General features: G+C 39.2%; 1 protein-coding gene across 1 annotated transcript in view; it reads left to right on the plus strand.

The window, feature by feature from the left end:
- Window positions 1-22,450, plus strand: part of LOC146002239 (uncharacterized) — a 118,528-nt gene that overhangs the window by 13,104 nt on the left and 82,974 nt on the right. The window contains exon 2 of the mRNA XM_083139956.1: window positions 8,846-9,110. Within this exon, the coding sequence (XP_082996082.1) occupies window positions 8,846-9,110 (265 nt within the window). The remainder of the gene's footprint in view (window positions 1-8,845; window positions 9,111-22,450) is intronic.

Consider the following 22,450-nt stretch of genomic DNA (forward strand, 5'->3'; position numbering starts at 1 on the left):
TAATTTCTCCCCAAAAGACATATCTCTGAATAGAACAAAGTGTGCAGTGCTTTAACTAAAATCCCAACTAAATACTCTACATAAAAACTTAAAATACTAAACCACTACAAAACAACTACTCCCTGTACTTTGTTCCATTCCGAGATGACCCCTTTCAACACTCAAAGAGAACTCAACTTAACGTGTTCTAACCTCTGCTAATCAGTGTTGCCAATCTCCGAATGCAGGATTTCCCATTTACCACTGTAAAATTTCCCTTTTTCGACCTAAATTTCCCTCGATTTTCAAAACACATCTGAAGCTGTATCTTTGTATTACTATAACTGTTAATCAGGACCGTATATAAGGGGGTCCGGTGGGTTCAAACCCCCCCCCCCATTGAATAAAATACTAGAAACTGATCATAGTTTCATAATATAATTATCCTAAAATAAACATTTGAATTTTGAAATAAAACACTAATGTATTGAAAAAATCTCCAAACCAAAAAAAAATTTCGTCTGCGGCGCAATGATTATCGGACTTTGAAACCCACCCATTGTCAAAGCTTAGCTAGGGGCCTGGTGTTAATATTTTTCTTTTGACGCCTGTTTTGCCTGAGGAACAAACTTTATTATTATTAAATATTTATAAAAATCATAAAAGTGTGAAGTAATGGGCAGATATTCTCGAACAAGAGAAGGTAACAGGGGCGCACCGAAGTGGGGTGGGGTACTCTACGTTTTTCAAATTTTCCTGGGCAAAAAGAAAGAGAAAATTTTCCCACTCGCCTCACTTGGGATACAAACATTTCTATGATATTCAAGGATTTAGGAAACAATTATTATTATCCAATATGTTGCTAGTTTTCAAAGGAGAAAAAAATGCTCGCTTTTCTCACAGTGCAAATATTTCTGAGACAATCACAAGTTCAGGAAACAATGTTAGCTTTATGTTGCTAATGTAGCGTGTACTTCTCAGCATTTCCGCGTTGACATTGTGTTTTTGTCCTTTCGCATGCTTTTCCAGATCACGTTTTCCTCAATTTAAAACAACATCGCATGTTATGCACCTACGCTTACACTCGTTACCTTTAACTGGTTGTAGCCAGCCTTTGAACTGCGGGTCTTCCTGCCACTCAATACGAAATTTTTCCACACGTTTCCCAGATATCTTTTCATCCGCAGATAGATCCCCACGACGTTTTCTAACCTTTTTGGGAGTTGCAGGTAGCTAGCTTCCTATCAGTCACCTCTTCCATTCTCCTTGCAACGACACAGGACACACGAAGTCACACACACAGGGAGAAAGAAAGCTTACTGAAAGAAAAGTGTCACTGTTGCTAACTATTCATTTGGAGAAAGTACACAACTTTTTAAAAGAACGAAAATGTGAGTTTAATTTCCCTGTTTTTTTTAGCTATTTTTCATTAAATTTCCCTTTTCCCTTTTCACCCTCAAATTTCCCTGTGCCGAGGGAAATTTCCCTGCTTTTGGCATTACTGCTGCTAATCAGTGGGAAGTGAAGTTCCCACATGAGGCTTGCTTTCCTCCGACCTCCGAAATTTCAGCCACGCCTCTTTTTTCAAATTAAAGCCATCTGGTGGCAAACGAACTAAACATTTATTTTGCCTTTCACTCTTACACCTTGCATATGGTTATATACTTTATGCACAGATAGGCTAATTGAAATTGGATTTACAGTTAAAATGAGTTCCAAACCACTATGTGCCCCGGTTATCGAACCCGAGACTTAATCAAGATAAGATAGTATACAAACCTCAAAGCTTACTACAGGTCTATATAAGTATATGAAATGTATGAATGTCTGTCTGCGTTTAATACTTCAATTACTGACACCATGACACAACACAGGGAGTGACGACATGAATACGCCTGCCCTCACGAACAGAACGGTGCAGTCCCGTTTTTGTAATTTAATACGCAGACCGATAAATTTTAAAGGGTAGAATATTTACTGGTATTTACCGTATATTTACGGTAACAACTAACAGTGTCCCTGTATAGGAAACAATGTTCCTTCACTTGGTTGTAGCAACACTACCCGTCCTGTCCTGGGAACACAGGAGCCTCACGTTACCTCATCGACGGCTCCTATTGGCTGCGGTTCCTGGATCGGATGCCGGAGCAACATATGACGGGTTTGTTTGAACTCGATGTGACACCACACTAATATATTGCGTCTTCGACAAGGGAGTTTTTGAACCTGGCCCACGAGAGAACAACATCGTTATTATTTATTCCCTGTGCTACGCTTTCTACAACCACAGTGCGACATTCCAATGTAAAACGTACTCGCGGACATTATTAGAAGCAGGCCCGTAGCCAGAAATTCTTTGTAGGGGGGGCCAAGTCAATCCTAGAGGGGGCAAATTTTTAATATATTGTGTTGCATTGGCAGATATAACAGGGTACAAAGAGGCACTTGCCTCCTCCCCCAAAAGAGATAAGTAACAGAAAAGGGATGTTATCTTGAAACTGCAACGAACAAAAGAACTTCGAGCAACATCAAATAGCAATATTTCGATAATGACCTTTCCAGATTGCCAAAGAATATGAAGTTTAACATAAATACCTAGGTAGGCTAATAGGGACTGTATCTACTTGATATTTACAGATCGATAATGTTAATAGATAATTAATATGCACCAACAACTTTGGGCCTCTCTGCAGAACTGATTAAGGGAGCCCTTTATAAATCATGCTTCATAATGATTCCCTCTAGTTTCCAGTATGCAAGATTTTTTGCACAAAGGAATCTAACGAGAATCCAACAACACCATTGTGTTGTGTTTTGCAAGAAAAATCAAATTAATTAAATAATAATGGTTACATATTACCTACACTTGGATGAATTGTGTAAAAATTTGTAATACATTTTTTGTACTTGCTAAAACATTAAAACATGGTTCCCACCACGGACTCTATTTCCTTCAAAGGGGAGACTCTTGCATCACTACAGACAACATTTGCCTACTGGTTACGTTAACCATTTTGCAAAATATTGTGTGAATTGTATTATATTATAGTTGAAATACATGTTTTGACACCTGACAAACAAAGAGGAATCCCTAGATTGGTCAATGACTTCTTGGATTACAGTGTCATCATTAATGTTTTACATTAAGTTTCATAGAAAGATATTGTTTTAATAGGGTGCAATAATTTGACGGGGCACCATGGAATTCTCTTTATTTTTTTTTTTTCCATATAGATCTTTTGGCTCCCAGGGCCGACTCCTGCCGCCCCATAGCTATGGTTGTGAACTTGGACTATAAAAATAGCAGACATTGCGAGCGAAGCGAGCAAGAAAATTTTACAAAATGTTTTTTTATTTGTATAAAATTTGAAATCGAGGGGGGGGGCAATTGCCGGTCTGTGCCCCTTGCAAGTGCTCAAGGCCGTCTGGTAGAAAAATGCAAGGAACACGTAAAAACTAATTCCATCATGAATATCCAATTGTCCTGCTATTCTCAGATTCTCCTAGTCTTGTTTTTTACTTCAATGTTTGTTTCCCCTAGAATGGACTTCTGTCCAAGGTCAGGGGGAGGGGACAATGCCACCTGCCCCGTGTAGTTGCGACACTATTTATGAGTGTCTAGTCATCAATTTAATGTCATCCTTCATTGTTGTGATTAGCTAGAAGTGGCAGAGAAGCAACGCAAAGTAACAAAAATCAAATATCCACTCCCTCTCTCTACCACACTCTTACCAAAAGATAGACTTGGGAAACAAAAATTTAAGCAATTCAAAGTTCATAGCAAAACATTCAAACACATTAGGCACCATTAATACAATACTACTCAAAATGTCACAACTGTTCTAGATACTGAAAATTGTGAAATCATTTCCCGAAGTCTAATCTGGAAGGGAATTTTTCCCCCCAATCCTGATACGACATTGTACGGAATCCCACACACCTTCATTAATCACAAAGTCAATAAATGTCTATGTTATGTTGCTAGGATATAATTGTAAAGATTAGAGAGAATTCCAGGTAGGAATGTGTTCTGTATTTTTCACCGGGGGGGGGCAGAGCAGGCTCTCAGGGGGGCAACTGCGCCCCCTGCCCCCCTCTAGCTACGGGCCTGATTAGAAGGCAACTTTTAATCGGTCAACCCTGGTCCAGGAATTGTAAATAAATTCAATTCCGGATTGGGAGAGAAACTCAGCAAACGTAAATGAGTTCTAGTGCAGTGTATAACCTTTTCATATTTAAAGCATTTCAATTGGGTCCAGGAACCTTTTTTCCGGGTCAATTTAAATTCGGTCCAGGAACCTTTTTTCAAGAATGAATTTTTAATTCGGTCCAGGAACCTTTTTTCAGGAAGAATTTAAATTCGGTCCAGAAACCTTCTTTCCCGCATCAATTTAAATACGGCTCAGGGACAATTAAAATACGGTCCAGGAACCTTTTATCAATGAAACAATACGCAACTTGGACCGAATTTAAATTGTGCAAAATAAAAAAGCTTCCGGTCCCACAGCGGAACCCAATAGAACCCATTAGAACTTAAGGGTTCCTGTCCCTTTAACAACCCTGGTCATGTGGTGCGTGCTAACTATCAAAGGAACGCTTAATGCAGCAGACACCTTTGGGGTAAGGAGTGACCCTTTCTGGAGACACCCAAATGTCAACCTCCCTTCCACGTAGTAGGTATGTCCTGGACTGCATTTTGCACACTAGCGATGTTCTGGCGTCTGGACTCACATCCTCTGTGGATCTCGTATTCTGTCGTTCCAATATGTTTGTGATTGTCATTACATCCATCTCATCTTTTCACTATTCATTATCATCTTCGTAATTAGTCATAAGTGACAGAAAAGCGAAGTAAAAGGAAGTAAATCAGTCAATTAGTCAAATTATAGACATTGTACGGTATATTAAAATATTGTGGTGTATGTAGTATAACGAGGCACATAAAGATAATCATGTAGTCACCAATTTGTTTATTTATTCCTTATCCTTTCTCTTCTCAGTTGAAGATATCGTATTCCTGCAGTAATCTGCAACAGTCTTACTTGTAATTGTAAATCCATTATCATAATTAACGCAAACTACTTTGCTGAAATAAAAGTATATGCATGGAATATATCATTTTTGGCTGAAGTTCGATTTACGGGTCCGGTGGAAGCACATAGTGGTTCGGATCCCACTTTAAACTGTAGGTCCAGTCCCGATTTGTCTTAGTGTGCATGAAGTGGACTTAAAACACCAAATCAATCAATCGATTTACGGGTGAACAACGGCCCCCATACCTCCGTTCAAACTGTTATCTATTTTATCTTCGTTTCTAGGGGTATTCGCCCCCTGTACCCTCTGGCGCCGTTAGCATCTACACCCCTTTCACAATGTTATTTTGTGAAAAATAAAAATTGGACACGTACCTCTTTGTGGTATTAGATAGAGCCAGTGACAATTTGGTACAGCGGGATCCATGAGTATTGCCGTGCAAATTGTCCACCACCATGTTCGTGCACTTTATTGGACCCAATAAGAGCTTCAAGAATTAAAGGAAAACTCAAAACAAGCTGTTGACAACTTCTGTACCAGCATACAAGAATCCATCGCTTAAAAACACATAGGATGTAAGAGAAAAATTAATGAAAATAGTCATGGACAATTTGCATGGTAATACTCATGGATCCCACTGTACCAAATTGTCACTCGCCTCGCGATATTTCTGCCATTTGTTCTCACTGTTAAATTCAGGATTGAAACAAATAAGTGAACAACAAAATATATACTCTTTATCATCACCAGTACAAAGCCAACCCAGGCAAGCGCATACAATATAACAAAAAAGATGAAGCGAAAATGCTGATTGTCAATTTGATTCTACGCATCTTTAAACTGCACTGTTCAAAAATTCAAAACTAATGAGCAATAGTGACAGGTAATTTGTCCACACACAAATAATCAATAATCGCTGTATGACAATTAATGTGGGTATGCAAAATAAGGTGGCACAGTATCTTATTTATGAATCGTCCATGATTCCGAAAGGAAATCACAAAATGAACTTGAATTCCTTTTTTGTGTAACAGTTTTGAATCTTTACTTTTCCTGTTCTTGTTTCAAAATTGGAAAGCGAACGTGTGCAAGGGCTTTCAGAGAGTAGCTTGTGCTTGTGTTGGAACAGCGATACGCCTATTTGCGGCGATACACAATCTTGTATCATCACACTAGATTGGAATGCTGATTAGTTTAGACCTGTAGGCACCGCGGCCCCTTCTCGGTGGTCATAGATTTTGCTACGTCATTTCTTCCATATTGATCTCCCGTGATGGAAGCAATCTTGTAATGAGAGGCGGCCATTAGACCGCGAACAAGTGAACAGCGGGCGTCCCAACGACGGTGAAATGGTAACATGAAAAAAGAAGTTCGTTCAATGTTTCATCAGTTCCAGAGCGATTAGGCCTTGAAACCGGGCTTATGTTTCCACGATATCGGCGAGAGCTTAAATGTGGCTCCCATAATTCAATGCGATGATAAACAATAATGGCAAAGACAGCAGGGCAAGTTTCATCCAGCTTTCTTCTTTAGAGCAAGGTAAAGATTTACAGCGAAACGCTGTCGATAATGTCACTGCCGGCAGAAAATGAGGGGAAAGTTGGATGTATAAAATGCCACTATTTTGCCCTTGCACAAAAGGTTGAGTTGCCTGTCTCGTAACAATTGATGCTCATTTGCTAATGCGTTTCGGTACTATCGAACGGTAGGCAGCGGATGATTGAAAGATGGTCATTTTGCATTGCACTGTTTCTACTTGGCGAGCGTCCCCTTGTGATTAATCGCGCTGTACAAAAGACTCGATATGCGTACAATGGAATTGAGGTTGGTGAAACAGAAACCATGCAAAATGAGGCAGCAGGTCAGGACGAACAGTTCATCCCCTGAACGTCGATATTTAAGAAAAGTAATCGTTTGCAGCATTACGTTGCATAATCCAAACGAAACGACGAGCCATATTTGAAAAATTTCTTAAACTACTTTTCCTCGTATGCAAAAGGAAGTTTCATTTTGTTAACCAGTGTTATATTGTAATTGTTGATGTCACAATACTCTCCCTAATACAGCGCCTTTTTCCCACAAAAACCGTAATGGTCTTTTGTAAAGCACAATTTCTATATTGTTCTTACTTTACACAGAAACAATGAAATTGTTTGAACTGAATTAACAAGACACGTTCGGTAAAACTTTATGGTAGTCGCAAACAAAAAAAATTGATAGTCTTTACTAAATTAGCTAATTTTGACCAAAAATGTTGTTAACTAAGCAAATGTGACCGATTACTGAAGGATTACTGGTTCTGTTCTGGTGAATGATAATTTGTTTGTCGCCTATTTAAAAAATATATTTGGTTACAAGAAACTAGTTTTTGCTTATTCTAAACAAACTTTTTCCTCTGCGTAACTTTTCTCAATCTCCGCTTCATAACATGGACGGGTCAAAGTTACAGTGGTGTAAGTAACTTTTTTAAAAAAAAACAACTTAGACAGAAATCAGATCTATATAAGTCAACCTGTTAACAGAAATTGTGAAGTAAATCAGAGATTCATTCAACTGTCAACAGATGATAGTTTAAGGTCTAGTGATAAAGGAAACAGCTGTTGCGTTGATCAGCAAAGTGCTGTGAGTCAGACTTATTTTTCTTTTTAAAAAAGTTACTTACACCACTGTATTTTAACACGTCCACATGTTTCTTAGTTCTTCTCTTGTTGACTTGAAACGTGATTTGAATTGTAGTTTACAATAACAAAACTTTACTTAATGAGGTCAGATCTGACCAGAATATAGCATTAGTCTGGCAAAAATCACAATAGCAGGGAAGATGTAAAAAGAAAAGTAATTGTCTATTTTAAAAATAACTACTTTAAGAGAAAACTACCTAGGTATACTCCGTCCCAGCTAACTGTGGAGCAGGCAAACGAAAGCAAGTCTCTCCGCAAGTAGTGACCCGAGGCAGCTCCACCAATGAACACGAGAGGAACGGAATTGCGTGGAGTGAGGGAAAGCGACTGAAGTTACCAGCCTGCACATCAGCGTCTACTGCTTAGCTCTGACCACTCGATTTTTCCCCTTCTCTGCCGCTATGCGCGGCCTTAGTTCACAGTTAGCTGGGACAGGGTATACGTATGCTTATTTGTCACATATTGTCAGGGTTGTTAAAGGTCCAAGGAATCCATAAATTCTAATGGGTTCTATTGAGTTCCGCAACAGGAACTTTCTTCTCGCACAATTTAAATTCGGTCAAAGTTGCGTATTGTTTCATTTCAACACAGAACTTTGGTATTGAAACTGATCCGGGAAAAAAAAAAGGTTCATGGACCGTATTTAAATTGATCCGGAAAAAAGGTTCCTGGACCGAATTAAAATACTTTAATCATAAAAAGGTTCTTTACGGTCCAGAACCCATTTAAGCTTGCTGATTTTCTCTCCCGGACTGAAATTGAATTTATTTAAAATTCCTGGACCTTCAACAACCCTGGGATTGTTAAAGGTCCAGTCTAATGGGGTCTATTGGGTTCCGTAACAGGACCGGAACCTATTTTCTCGCACAATTTAAATTCGGTCCAAGTTGCGCATTGTTCATTTCAATACAGAACTTGGATCCCGGACCGAATTTAAATACTTTACAGATAAAAAGGTTCTTTATGGTCCAAAATCTATTTGCGCTTGTTGATTTTCTCTCCTGGACCGGAATTGAATTTCTTCAAAATTCCGGGAACCTTTAACAACCCTGCATTAGGAAGAAATATTGTTACACCATATGACGATCATATTGGAAAACTGCGTATACATTTAACGTATATGGTGCCAAAATGAAGTTCCTTTATTCCAGGTGAAGCTCCAGTTTGGATGCTACGAAGTGGTCCAGGAAGTGGACGACCGGAGAATCCGAAAATGCAACTGGATCCGGTTTCTCTCCACATCTCACGGCACGGAGAGCGTGAACCTCACAGCCTCTCTGCTGGACGGGCAGCCAGTTTTTGATGTCGTCCGCTCCATCCCTCCACACAGTGCCCTCGTGGTCCAGTTCCAGCAGTCCCCTCCCATGAGCGTTCCTTGCCATGGGTACAACCAGAGCATCGGTTTCTTGCTACAAGGTAAGTTTCTTGAAATCAAAGATTTATGTTATAACAGTACCGGGGTGATTTGACAATGTTCTTGTTTATATTCCTGCAGCTCTTAAAAATTTCTATCTACTATTAATAAAATAGTATGAATAATATCCTACCTGTAGTTTCCTCGACCACTATGAATCTTTGTTACACCATGCTCCTAAAACTTGCAAAGTTATTGTTTGTTTTTCCAAAACGTGTCAGTATTCTCACCTCGTATATGGGCTGATTGATTTGTGCGGCGTCAATTGACAATATGTGTAATTCTATCCCTCATATGGTTTGGAATATTTTATTTCAAATAATATACTGCCTTAAAAATTACAGATTACAAAATGTGTTCAAATGAACAGTATAATATGAATCATAAATGTTCCAAAAGTTTGAAAAAAAAATTACAAAAGCGTTTACTGAATTTTTTACCCAATGGTTATTTTAATTTTTATATCACAAATACAAATGCAATAGACTTTCCCATAATCCAAATGTAAGATATATTGGTACAAACAATCTGTCTACGCTAAGCTCTTTTTGATTAAACAATTAATTGAATAACATTTTTGTCAATAGACTTACAATAATGTCAACTAACCCCGATCGCCATAATGGAATTTCTGGTCATACTGCTGCTAAACAATGCACTTTAACAAATTTTAAGAATGTAGTATCGATACAACTTACCAGGGACGGATCCAGGATTCAGTTTTTTTGTGGAGGCTCCAATTTCCAAAAGTGTACACATAAATACTAATGAAGATTACAGTTCTGCTTTAAATTAAAGTTTACCATGGTGAAACAAGTCTTTTATACTTTAATATTTCTTTAAGTACCAATTCCAGTCATCTGTACATGCGACCAAGTTATTAAGAACAAATATATTTAAAAATTACATTGTAAAAAATATATATATATATATTAAAAATAGCGTATTCCTCGCGAACACAGAAAAGTTTAATCTACGGGAGGAATCCAAGGATATTGCAGAATATTGTACTTTATCTCCTCCTTTATTAAAGTACTTCCAAGAAAGTGTCCAATATCATTAGAATATCCACACTCACCTAAACATTGTTCCTCTTTTTCTTCACTTGAAGTACTGCTACAACTATTCTCTTCATTGTTTTCACTCACTGTAGCTACACTTGCACAAATTGAACTTTCAGACTTATTTAGACAGGCTATATTTGTGTTATTTTCTTCACTGGAACTACTTTTCACTTCCTGCTTTTCACCTAACATTTCTGAGTCTTCTTCCGAATTGGTTTTGACTTCCTTAAAGAAATGTAAAATACTAATTTGCTTAGATCTTTTTTGTAACATTCTTCGCAGCACTTAGCAATTTCAAATACGGGCAACGAATGTCAACACGCAACAGTTTAAAATGTTCCGCATTACAGTCCTGCTTTACTTCAACACTCGACAATTCACAAGCTGGACGTGACAGACAGGTAAAACTGACTTCTCACTCACTAAAATGAACTTCAGTTAGGAAAGATTTACAAATACGTGCAAAGAAATGTAACACCTAATGCACATGGGTACTCGTACTTACGTAAGACATTGTCTTAAAAAGCTGACAAGAACTTTTCTTCTTCTCGTACATTCAGCTGTTTCTTAAAAATAAATAAACAACGTAGACCGTTGCATTGTATGAGAACATTGTTGAATAAGTGGGAGCTTAGTTCTGATCGCACCACCTGCATACAGTGTTGGGTAGGATAATGCGCTTTAAACCTTACTTTCACGCCCTTTGATTCTTTCATGACGGAACAAAGAACAGGGAGAAATTTTACAAACGATTTATGCAAGAAACATAGTCGATGTTCGAGATGCACCAACTTTCAACGCCATACGGGGGCACCAACTTTCAACGATGTTCGGGGACACCAACTTTCAGTGGTGTATGGGGGCACCAACTTCAAATGATGTTCGGCACTCAGCAATTTTTAACGATATACGGGGTGCAAAACTTTTCAAAAGTGTACATATAATTAATAATATTTTTTTTATTAATTTTGTAAATTACGTATTACAAGTATAAATTGCTCGAGAATTTTGATGGAGCCACGTGCACCTCCTCTGGATCCGCCACTGCAACTTACCATAGTCTTCTCGATAGCTTTACCAAAAACTTCGTGCTTACTTTGAAAATGTATAAGAATGAATATAGAGTTGAGAAAATGTACTTCGCAAGTAGAAAATGACGATATTCGTCACACAAAACTTCGTGAACAAGACGCTTAACTACTTAGTTGTGAGTTGGTGCTAGAGATGAAGCATATTCACTGCAATGTTGCCAACTCTCGTCTAGTAGGAATAAATCACACTTTGTGAACTCATCCCTATGGGCAACTCACCCCGCAGTGGCGTAGCGTAATTCTATGAAATGTGTAAGGCCTCCTTAGATAAACCTGACCTGAATATTGGATAAAGAAAACCTAAAAACATTTTAACTAAATAGAATCTATTTGAATCTAAGTCATGTATGGGCACACTCAATTTCAAAACACAAAATGCACACACTCTATGTTAACAATAATAGCATATTACTTAATGAAAATTCTCATTTATACTATAACTCGATCCGACGATCCTTTAGTCTGAACACCTCAATCACGTCGTCGTAGAATCGGGAGTCTCTGGTCAATGTCTTTAGCAGCTCCTTTTCAATGGATATAAGTCCGAAGTCAGATTTCCTTGCCTGAGTCTGTGTGCTGCATTAAAATGTGTGAATCCTCTTCAGTGCAGAAAACTATTTTTCCACCGACGAGCTTGAGGCAGGAACAGTGAGGAAGAATTCTGTTAGTTTGTACACTTGTTCAACAGCTTCGTTCAAATGGGTAGTATGCAAGTACTCATGAAGTTCAAACACACTCTTTACTCGATATTCGGCTTCAGAATAAATTACCTGTAGCTCAACTTTCAACTGGTAGCAATTTAAAAATTTTGCGTACAGCTTAGTTAAGGACACAAACTCTTCTTCTGGAAAGGTCATGTCATATTTTTATTATTTTTCTTTCACTAAAAAAGGCATTTGTGGGAAATGCGTAGAATACAATTTGCAAATGCAAGCAAATGCATTCGAGAATACTACTTATTATCATGGTTACGATATTTGCGCAAATTTTGAAAAGCATATCAAGCAACTTAGTGAAAGGAAAAGGTAAAAAAAATCTGTAAATCATAAAGCTAAGTATGCGTACTGAAAGTCGTGATCAACATGTTACAAGAAGGAAGTAAACTGTACAAAAAAGAATCTAATATATGCCTGTTAAAGTACATACCTTTATTAGTCTTCAACATAATCACCATCTAAATCGACACATTTTTGCCAACGTTCTGGAAGTTTGAAAATTCCTCTGTTGTAGAACTCCGTTCAGGCACGTCTGAGTATTCTCCTAACGGCAAGTTCCACTTCCTTGTTGGTGTCATATCTGTTTTCCCGCATGTGTTCTTTCAGAAAAGAAAACAAGTGAAAGTCAGGAGCCAGATCTGGACTGTAGGGAGGATGTCGAAGGAGTTCCCACCCAAATCTGGCAACTTCATCCCTCGTTAGCTGTGCTGTGTGGGGCTTGGCATTGTCGTGTTGGAGGATAACACTATCCCTGCCAGGACGTTTTTCACGAATAGCACGACGAAGTTTTCTCAAAGTGCGCACGTAGTGAGATGCATTGATTGTTTCCCCAGGAGTGAGAAAGTCCACGAGAAGAACACCCTCCGAATCCCAGAAGACAGTTCCCATTACTTTGCCAGCTGATGATATTGTCCTCGGTTTCTTCTTTCTTGGTGATGTTTGATGTCGCCACTCCAGGCTTTGACGTTTACTCTCAGGCTCGTAGAGGTGGAAAATGGTTTCGTCTCCAGTAACCAAACACTTCAAGAAACCCTCGCCTCCATCCTCTGCTCGGTACCGCGCCAAACGTTCCGTGCAAACATATTTTCTGTTTCGTTTTTGTGCCGCATTCAAATCCCTTGGCGCCCATCTGCAACACACTTTCCGGTAACCCAGTACACCAATCATCTCCTGGATAGCACTGTGCCCTACTCCAACAATGTGTGAAAGTTCCCTAACCGAAACACGCCTGTTCCCCTGGATGATTTCCTGGACGCGAGCCACGTTCCTGTTGTTCGAGGCAGTTCTCGGGCGGCCTGTGCGAGGGAGATTACTGATGTCTGTGTTTCCACCTCTAAAATGTTTTATCCATCGCCTGATGCTACTGGCAGCCATACACTGATCACCATACACTTCCTGCAATCGGAGGTGGATATCTGATGCCGATGCACCTTCCTTCAACAGAAATTCAATTACTGCACGCTGGCGAAACGACGTGTCAAACGGAGCCATTACTCGCTACTCGCTAATGCGCATACGTACTGCGCCGATCACCCCACTTTCAAGTGTATGTTGTCACAATAGATGGTTCTAACTGTCTTATACAGCGCATCGCTCTACGTGAACATTTACGTCTGAAATAAAAAGTTGATCACGACTTTCAGTACGCACCAAGTATTATGCACGCGCCAAACTTTGCGGGCGCTGCCAGATCTAGGATTGCCAGACATTCCTCTTTTATCGTTAACTTCGCTGCTTCTAATGGAGGTAATATCCAACATTAAACCATCTCGTTTGTGAACTTAATAGTTAGTTTACACATTTAAAATGACACCCGTTTTGTTACACCTCCCGTCAAGCATTGTTGAAACAACACGGGAGTCGAATTTCTTTGTTCTCTTCCGACCGTGGCAAGCATATGAGTCATACGGAGCGGCAACCATGCCAGCGTAAGCTTCGCCTGCCTGGGGACAAACTCGTAATGCGCCTTACATCTGTCCCAGAATCGGGGTGCCCTGTCATTGGTTGAGAAGATACTACGTAAGCAAACACACCCGCCATGAGCGAGTCCAAATCATTTCTTCCATTCACCTACACGTAAGTCCTCTCAAGAAGCCTTACAGAGAAACAACTCGAATCAAAACAAGTCCTCAATTGTTTCGTTAAAAGTTCCTACTTGCAGTCTGATATTTCTGTGTGTGTTCAAGCGATAAATACGGGAATGAAATAAGTTTTCTTCAATAATTTCAACTTGTAAGGTGGACTTACAAGCTTTACGTGGGCACTACGCCGCTGTCACCCCGGTCTCCCCTATGTTATTGTGTTATGGGGTAAGGTGGTACATTTTCGATCACAAAAAATTAAATTCAATATAACTTGAAAAAAATAGGCAGCAAAATTACAGTTTTTTGTGCCAATGAAATGCTTACCTTTTACTAAAGACGCTGGCATAACATGCCATTTTTAGTTCTGCTACTGTAGACAGCAGGACAATATTTTGGTCGGATAAAATTTGATTAGAATTGTATCTAGGTAGATATAAATCTGATCACCGTCCCGTACAATTTGGATCAACATTGAGTGAAGAAACAGTATGCAACTTCTTCTATGGCGTAGGCCTACAGGAGGAAAATAGAAACAAACTGCATGTTCTGTTAGTTTAATAACTCTGTTTGACTACATGCATCGTTACGCAGCTACCCGCACTTCCTTCGGTGTCAATCCCAATCCTCGCCCTTCCAAATACATCAGTCTCTCCACAACTGCGTCTTCCATCTGCTTGAAGAAAACTGTTGGATGGCCAACATCAATCCTGGAAGGGGAAGGAACACCCGCTGCTTCTTGTCGTGCCATCGTTACTTTGTTTTGGAGGGTGGCAAATGGAACATGATAAAGTTTGCGATGACCGCGTATATGTAAGTGTCCCTCTAGAATACTCTGCACGACATTTTCGAGAACTCGGGACGAATACTGTTGATATACCTTCTTCGGTGTTCGTTTGCAAAGCATTTGTAACAATAAATTGAACAACGCATTTACTTTGTGAAGTCATGTGTTGCACGTGTTACGGTAATGGAACTCAAACTGTATATCTCGCTGATCGAAATTGTACCATTTCCGCCGATCGTATCACTTTGTGCATGGATTCAAATATTTCTGTAGTTCCCTTATCTCTCACCAGATAGCTACGGATGTCATATGCTACAGCCACCACATGCTTGTCCACGTTTGACCTGAATTTCGGTATCCTACGTTCAAGCATAAACACGGGGCACGCAAAATGACAGGCAGACGTTTATATACAAATCACCTATTCTATCTCCAACGTACCCACCTTGCCATACAAAATTACGTCTGGTTCTCCGGGTTTTCCGTAGAATTTCTCGATGTTTCTGCACAACACACCCGAACAACTCTTACTCCTCAAATCTGCGTTGCCAATAACAGGAAGCAAAATATTCGACTTTTTAGAACGGGTGATCGAAATAGTACCTATATCGAAAATGTACCACCCTACCCTATTTCATGTTTATTATTTTTAAGTAAATTCACTTTGACAGTTTAAACGTGAGTGTTATTTGTATGTTAAGAATAATTACACCTGAGTGTGAGAAATCGGTGGAAAGAGACAAGAAAGACTATAACCTCGTTAAATATAATATCCCATCATTCATCTAAAAATATCGGTCGTGATATGAACAATCTACAATACGAGGTAATATATTGTTCATACCTTCTACATTTTGTACTTCTTATTTCACATTACTCACATCGACACTCTACCACAAATTGCACACACCAGCAGAGACACTTACTTCCCCTTTCAGTCTGTAAGAAGCATTGAGTGCCCATGTGCGACCGACAGATCGAAGCGTCATGAAGCACGCTATTGAGAAAACAGCCCGGACCGAGTGACGTGAAAGCCACAGGCGACACGTCACTCCGGTGTGAAAGATTGCATTAATTCTTAAGATTAGTTTGCAAGGATCATGTTCTCTGTCGCTTGTCACTTTCATGTGAAAGCTCTATGTTCGCAATTGTGAGAATGAGTGATGGTTGAATTCAGTTATCGAAGAAACAGAAACACTTATGTGCAGGTTGGGGTTCGAACCCAGAACTTCCGGTGGCTAGATTATGGATCGAATACTAATGTATTTCTAAGAAAATAAATCTAGTACCAAAGCCAGATTTCAAGACACGGCTTGATTAAATATTGTAACATGGATTCGGGTATGTACAGTGGGATGGATGGATCAATGAGTATTACCGTGCAAATTGTCCATCACCATGTTCGTGCACTTTATTTGACCCAATAAGAACTTCAAGAATTGAAATAAGACTCAAATCAGATGTTGACAACTTCTGCACTAGCGTAGCCTACATAAAAATCCATAGCTTAAAAACACATTGGACAAGAGAAAAATTAATGAAAATGCCCATGGATAATTTGCCGAGCAATACTAGTGAATTCCACTGTACAGTTAATTTCAAATAAAGGCGGACACATAAATCGTCCAACAGTATTTTCAATCGCTTTAATTTTACATTCTGTGCGCTAACACGGGGTGGATTTGTGCCTGTTAGCACTGTTTGAGAGTGTAGCCTGTGCTTCTATTCTAAACCCTCACGTCGCACAAGTGGATGAACATAAACAATTTGTGTACACTATCTTTGAACATGACTAAGACTCCTTCCTTAGGTTTCCCAGGCAGCACAGTAGTTGTTAATTAACCTACCGCCTTGTAATCAAGGAATTACAGGTTTGACTTCCGATGGAAACATTTCAGCGATCCTGATCTTACTGCACCTAGAACGTCCATTTGCAATTAGTCTCTGCAGAAAATGAACTAAAAACAGACAAAGACGGTTCATATTTTTTGTTCTCCTCAGTGGCAGTGATTAGGGGGGCAGTTGCCCCCTCTCACTTTTTGCAACTTTTGCTCCCGCACTATGCTAAACCTTATCTGCCAAGAGAAAGTCCCCTAGTTTGCACCCCCCCCCCCCCCCAGTTTTGGAACTTTAAGGTAGGTGAGCCAAAGGGGGCATAATTAAGCTTCTAGGGAAATTTACAAATCTCCAATGAGACATATATTTATGAAATTTTAAGAAACAACTCTTATAACTAATTAACAATATGTAGCCTACCATATAAATATTTTATAAAATTGCTTGTAACTTTTTTTTAAAAAAAAAAAAGAATTACGAATACAAAACCGTTGCATCTGTTCCCAAGGTGGCCCATGGGTACCAACGGTGGCCCACTGCTTATAGTTTCGTAGAAGATGTTGCTTGATCTCAACAAAACATATTTATTCATGTTTAATCATTTTTTTATATAATTTACTAAATAAATTGCTAGTCTCAAAATTTTGATTGGTGACATGCATTATGTAGTACAGTAACGACGCATACCGAAATAAATAGAAGAAACACTTCTGAAAAAAAAATGATCACTCAAGTATTTAACATATAAACCCGACATATTAGTAACATTTAGTGATTCATGAAAGTATGTGCAAATTTAACATTATTAGGTGGTCACCTTTACAATAAAACGTATTTTAATGTGAAAAAAGTGTAAATTCCAGAGGCGAGTGTAACCTGATCTCAGGGTGGTCTTCCATTGGCCACCTTAGGAACTTACTTCTGGAGCACGTTTTGCAACAAAAATAGGTATCGTTCCTTTGACACAAAAAACATTTTTACAATGTAACTATGTGATCAAAATGATAATTAAACGAGCTTTCAAAGTATGTATAAAATATTAACATTGGATAATTTCAAGGACGTATACACAAACATTTCTTACTTACTTTAAAATAAGAAGGACGACTAATCTGTTCCATCCCTAACACAATAACTTTCATAAAATGGCTGCTGGCAGCCTGAGACAGTTCGTTTTCTGCATAGTGCACCAGAGGGGGACTGGGTACATTGATGTAGTGCCATTTGTTAACATTATTAAATACTGATATGATATACTCGTAAAAACGTAGTATAATTAGCAACCATCGCACAATAAGATGGCATGAACAACAATATTTTTAAAACTCGTATTGTTTGTTTGATTATTTATTTTTGTTTTAAGTCCACTTTACGCAGACAGGCTAATCGGAACTGGACTTACAGTTTAAAGTGGGATCCAAAGCACTAAGTGCATCTACCGGGTATCGATTCCGCAACAACTTGATTACAAGACGATAATTTTACCACTACACCGTTCAGGGAGTCAAAAACTCATATTACAAGGGTTTAGTATTTATATTTCAATAGCAATATAATACCATGTATTATTTTTCTATGGTGTTCCGACCATTTATTCTTTTACACACATGCGCATGCGTGCACACCACACACACACACAGCTTTCCTATTTTTCATATATTGTTGTTGTCGAGTTGGTGTTTTCAGTCCACTTTATGCACAGTAAGGTTAATCGGGACTGGACGTACAGCTTAAAGTGGGATCCGAACCACTACGTGCTTCCACCGGGTATCGAACTCGGGACCTGTTGATTACAAGGTGACGACTCTACCATTGCGCTATCGGGCAGGACCCTAATTTTCGTTCACTGCACCGATTTCTTAGTGGAAAATAGAATTACTGATCGCAAAGGTCAGACATACTCAGCCACGAATGTATTCACATACCATACAACTACATCAATCCATTAATTGATATTTTCAAGTAGCTAGTACTAGTAAAGAAACACAAAATAATACCCATGTACGAATACAGAACAATTGTCCAAGAGATGACAGCAAGAATAAATTCTATCTTACAAGCTAAAAGAAAAAACAAATACCAAACCAAAATTACGACAACAGAGACATAATATTAAAAAGAGCAAAGAAGTATCTAAAAAAATAACCAATTATCCAAAAAGTTAACTTTAAAAAAAGAAGAGAATCAAATCTCCGTAAAACAAAAGAGCAATATTTTTTTTAAAAATATATCTCAGGAGAAAAACAACTGAAACAAATATATCAAAGTCCATAGTTCTCGGACTAATATACAGAAGGTTGTTTCACGTTGATGGTAACGATTTCGATCACCAAGGAGCAGCACGTAGGCATAGCACAGAGCAGCCAGAGCCAGTAGGACGAGAGTACTGTGTGTTGACTTGCAAAAACGATGGTTGGTGTGTGAGTGAGTGTTTATATGACACCAAAAATTCCAGTCTTTTGGGAGTGGTACATCTGTGCCCTTTCCGGCTTTGGTTATAGTTATGGCCAGATAATTAAACAGTGCCACATGAAAGCATTCCATGTGTCAAAGAAGGGCATCAATGCAGTGTTAAATCGCCATAAAGCTTGCACCGTACCTGTTGCTGGAACCAGTCAAAGTGGGCCTCGGACATATCGGAAGCCCAAGCGTTCCTCCGATGTTGTGCGGAAAGTGAGATCCTTGGTGCGATGTGAAAACCCTGCAACGCAAAGAGCGATTGCACAGGCAGTGCAATGTTTCCCTGCAACTGTAAATCGCATCATAGCCCAAGATTTACAACTTGTGCGGAAGCACAAGGCTCAAGTTCATAAGTTGCGTGCCTCACATGTCCAGGAGAGGAAGACCCAGGGGGTGCTATTCCGGCTTCCCGCGCTACGGCGGCACGTGAAGGTCTTCTGCTAGAGTGACGTCAAAAAGGGGATCCCTCAGCTGCGGGCCGCTTAATAACATGTAAAATCATACAAGTTTATCGCCTCATAGAGGCGATTATAACTCTTGGGAAGCAATGTTTATAACATGTAGTTCTTCTTCACTGCTTTCCCGTACCTTCTCAAGTTAACTGAGGATGGCAAACGAACAAATTCATGCTGAATTCAGCAAAAAGGGAATCAATGTCTTTGGTTCTTTAACACTATTTGTCTACACTTCTACACGCAGCAATAAAGTTGGTTGGTTGGTTGATTGGTTGATTTGGTGTTTTAAGTCCACTTTATGCACAGTAAGGCTAATCGGGACTGGACCTACATGTTAAAGTTTAATCCGAACCACCATGTGCCTTCACCGGGTATCGACCCCGGGACCCCTTGATTACGAGACACACCAATGAAGTTAAATGATTATTAGATGAGAGCCTCATCTTGAGACGAGCACAATAGAGAACACTAGAAAAATCGTAAAGTGAAACAATTTGAAAAGCCTGTGTGTGCTGGAGGGTGGTGGGAGTAGTCTCTCGTGCGCATATTTTCATGCAAATAGTTTACTAACTTAATTAATTATAGCGTGGACATAACTGCAACAGGATCGAGAGAGTAAGATTGAACGGAAAGGATTAAGTAAGTCCCTCTACATGTATATAACGGGTCTCCATGACAGCATAACGCTTTAGGAAGCCAGAGGCCCCAGTTTGAACCATAGTAAGGCATATAGCAATGTTTGTGTCATTCTCCACTCATTAGTTCATCATTCATCCTCATAGTAGCGATCAACCCAGTATAAATTCGTCTTTAAATGAACGACACATACATACATATTGATTTATTATTATTTCGTTTTTCTGCTACTTCTGGCTAATCGCGAAGATGAGGATGAATCGTGATAAGATGAGGCGGATGAAGGGACAACCATAAAAATGTAAGGACAACACAATATGAGCCCCACCAAGGATTATAATGGCCACGAGTCCAGACGCCAGAGTCTCGCTAGTCACTAGTATGTAAAATGCAGTGGTATGAGTCCTGTCGAGTTGCATCCACGGGAAGCTCCAAAATTTCGGTGTTGTGTGCGTGTGAATAAAACTATTATTATTATGAAGTTACAGTTACGCAATAATAAACGTCTAAGCCGTATGAATGCAAATATTGCCATCAGTTTCAATAATACGAATGTCTATAACAGTATCCTTCTTATTTAATTTTTATTTAACACGTAGTGTTTTTTTTTATATACGGAAGAAACATGCATCAAATTATGTCAATATATTGTAAATATATTCAGGTAGTGTTGTATTTTAAAAATTTCCAGCAGTAGAATTTCAGCAACTTCTTTGCAGGGGAGACTTATTGTTGACAAGAATTAATTGAAGTTACTGCTGCATAACATAATAAGTACGAGTATATTGCAAAATCATAGACAAAATGTGGAGGATGTCTATGCAATTTATCCTAGTGGGGGAATTTTCTTTAAGAGGATATTCTTAACTAGAGAGATAGCATTCCAAAACCTTTCCCTCTTTGAGCACTGCTGCCTCTCATGTGAAATCATCTTGCGGGCGTCCTTGTCAAATTGCGTCATTACGAGGCAAATATTTTTTTTGTTACTTTTGGGTTGCTTTCCTGTAACTTTTACCTAATTGGAAGGCGAGGATGAGTAATGAATAGATGAAATAGATGGACTCCCGCAAAGGGACACAATGTCCAGGCGGGACTCGAGCCTTAAACCTTCGCTGGGTAGCGAGATCGTTACTGAACCAATTAACGTTCTCATCTATTTCTATTTTGAGGGCCTCCCGGATGGCGTAGTGGTGGCGTCATCGCCTTATAATCGAGGGATCCCGGGTTCGGTACCCGGTGGAGGCACGTAGTGGTTCGGATCCCACTTTAAACTGTAGGTACAATTAGCCTCAATGTACATAAACTGGACTTAAAACGCCAATTCAATCAATCTGTTTTATTTCACGTCGATTTTTGACATATAGAGTTGACTAGGGCAATGTAATGAAAATGAAAAACGAAATAGATAACACACAATGATACACACCCATGCCTCAACCAAGGTTCGCTTCTGAGTTCATAGAGCGTTACGCTAGCGATTCCTCCAGGTAAGGGATATACGATAGACGATTTGACGTACACCGAGGGGGTTCATACCTGCAGTTGGGAACATTCAAATGGAAAGTAATTGCTTCCCGTTTCCGAAAGTGACATGGCTTTCATTGTTCGGTATAAGCCAACTTCAAGGCACAGATTTCTCCCAGATGTCAGAAAAATCTGCAGGTCCAGTAGTAGCGATCAGGTATTCGTTTACAGAAGTGCTTGTGCTGTTTGTCTTGAATATTAAAGTGAGTAATTTTAGGTCGTATTACGTGTATTCGGTGTCTGTACCATGAATAAGCGTGCCAAAGGTAAACATTCTTGTGCTGTTGCAGAGTGTACCAATTGGGGCTGTAAGGAATCTGGCACCACATCTATTTCTATTTTGAGGGCCTCCCCGATGGCGTAGTGGTGGCGTCATCGCCTTATAATCAAGGGATTCCGGTTCGGTACCCGGTGGAGGCACGTAGTGGTTCGGATATGGAAAAAAGTTATTCAATTTGAGATTGTGTTTGCATCCTTCCATGGGTCAACTGTTTCCAAGCAACATAAAGTTATGGACACTCAAAAGACAGTACTTCAGTCAAAATTTCCTGAAGTTAACGAAAAGATTATTTCCCTGTATGTCAGAACAAGAACTTTTATTAGAATTCGACATTTGAATAAACTAATGAAACTCAAGTCCATGGAAGCAAGTGCAGCGAGAAAAAGACGACAGTGGGTAGCATCGTCTTCAA

Source organism: Lepisma saccharinum, chromosome 18 (assembly GCF_977018435.1).
Source record: "Lepisma saccharinum chromosome 18, izLepSacc3.1, whole genome shotgun sequence".
Classification (NCBI taxonomy): Eukaryota; Metazoa; Arthropoda; class Insecta; order Zygentoma; family Lepismatidae; genus Lepisma; species Lepisma saccharinum.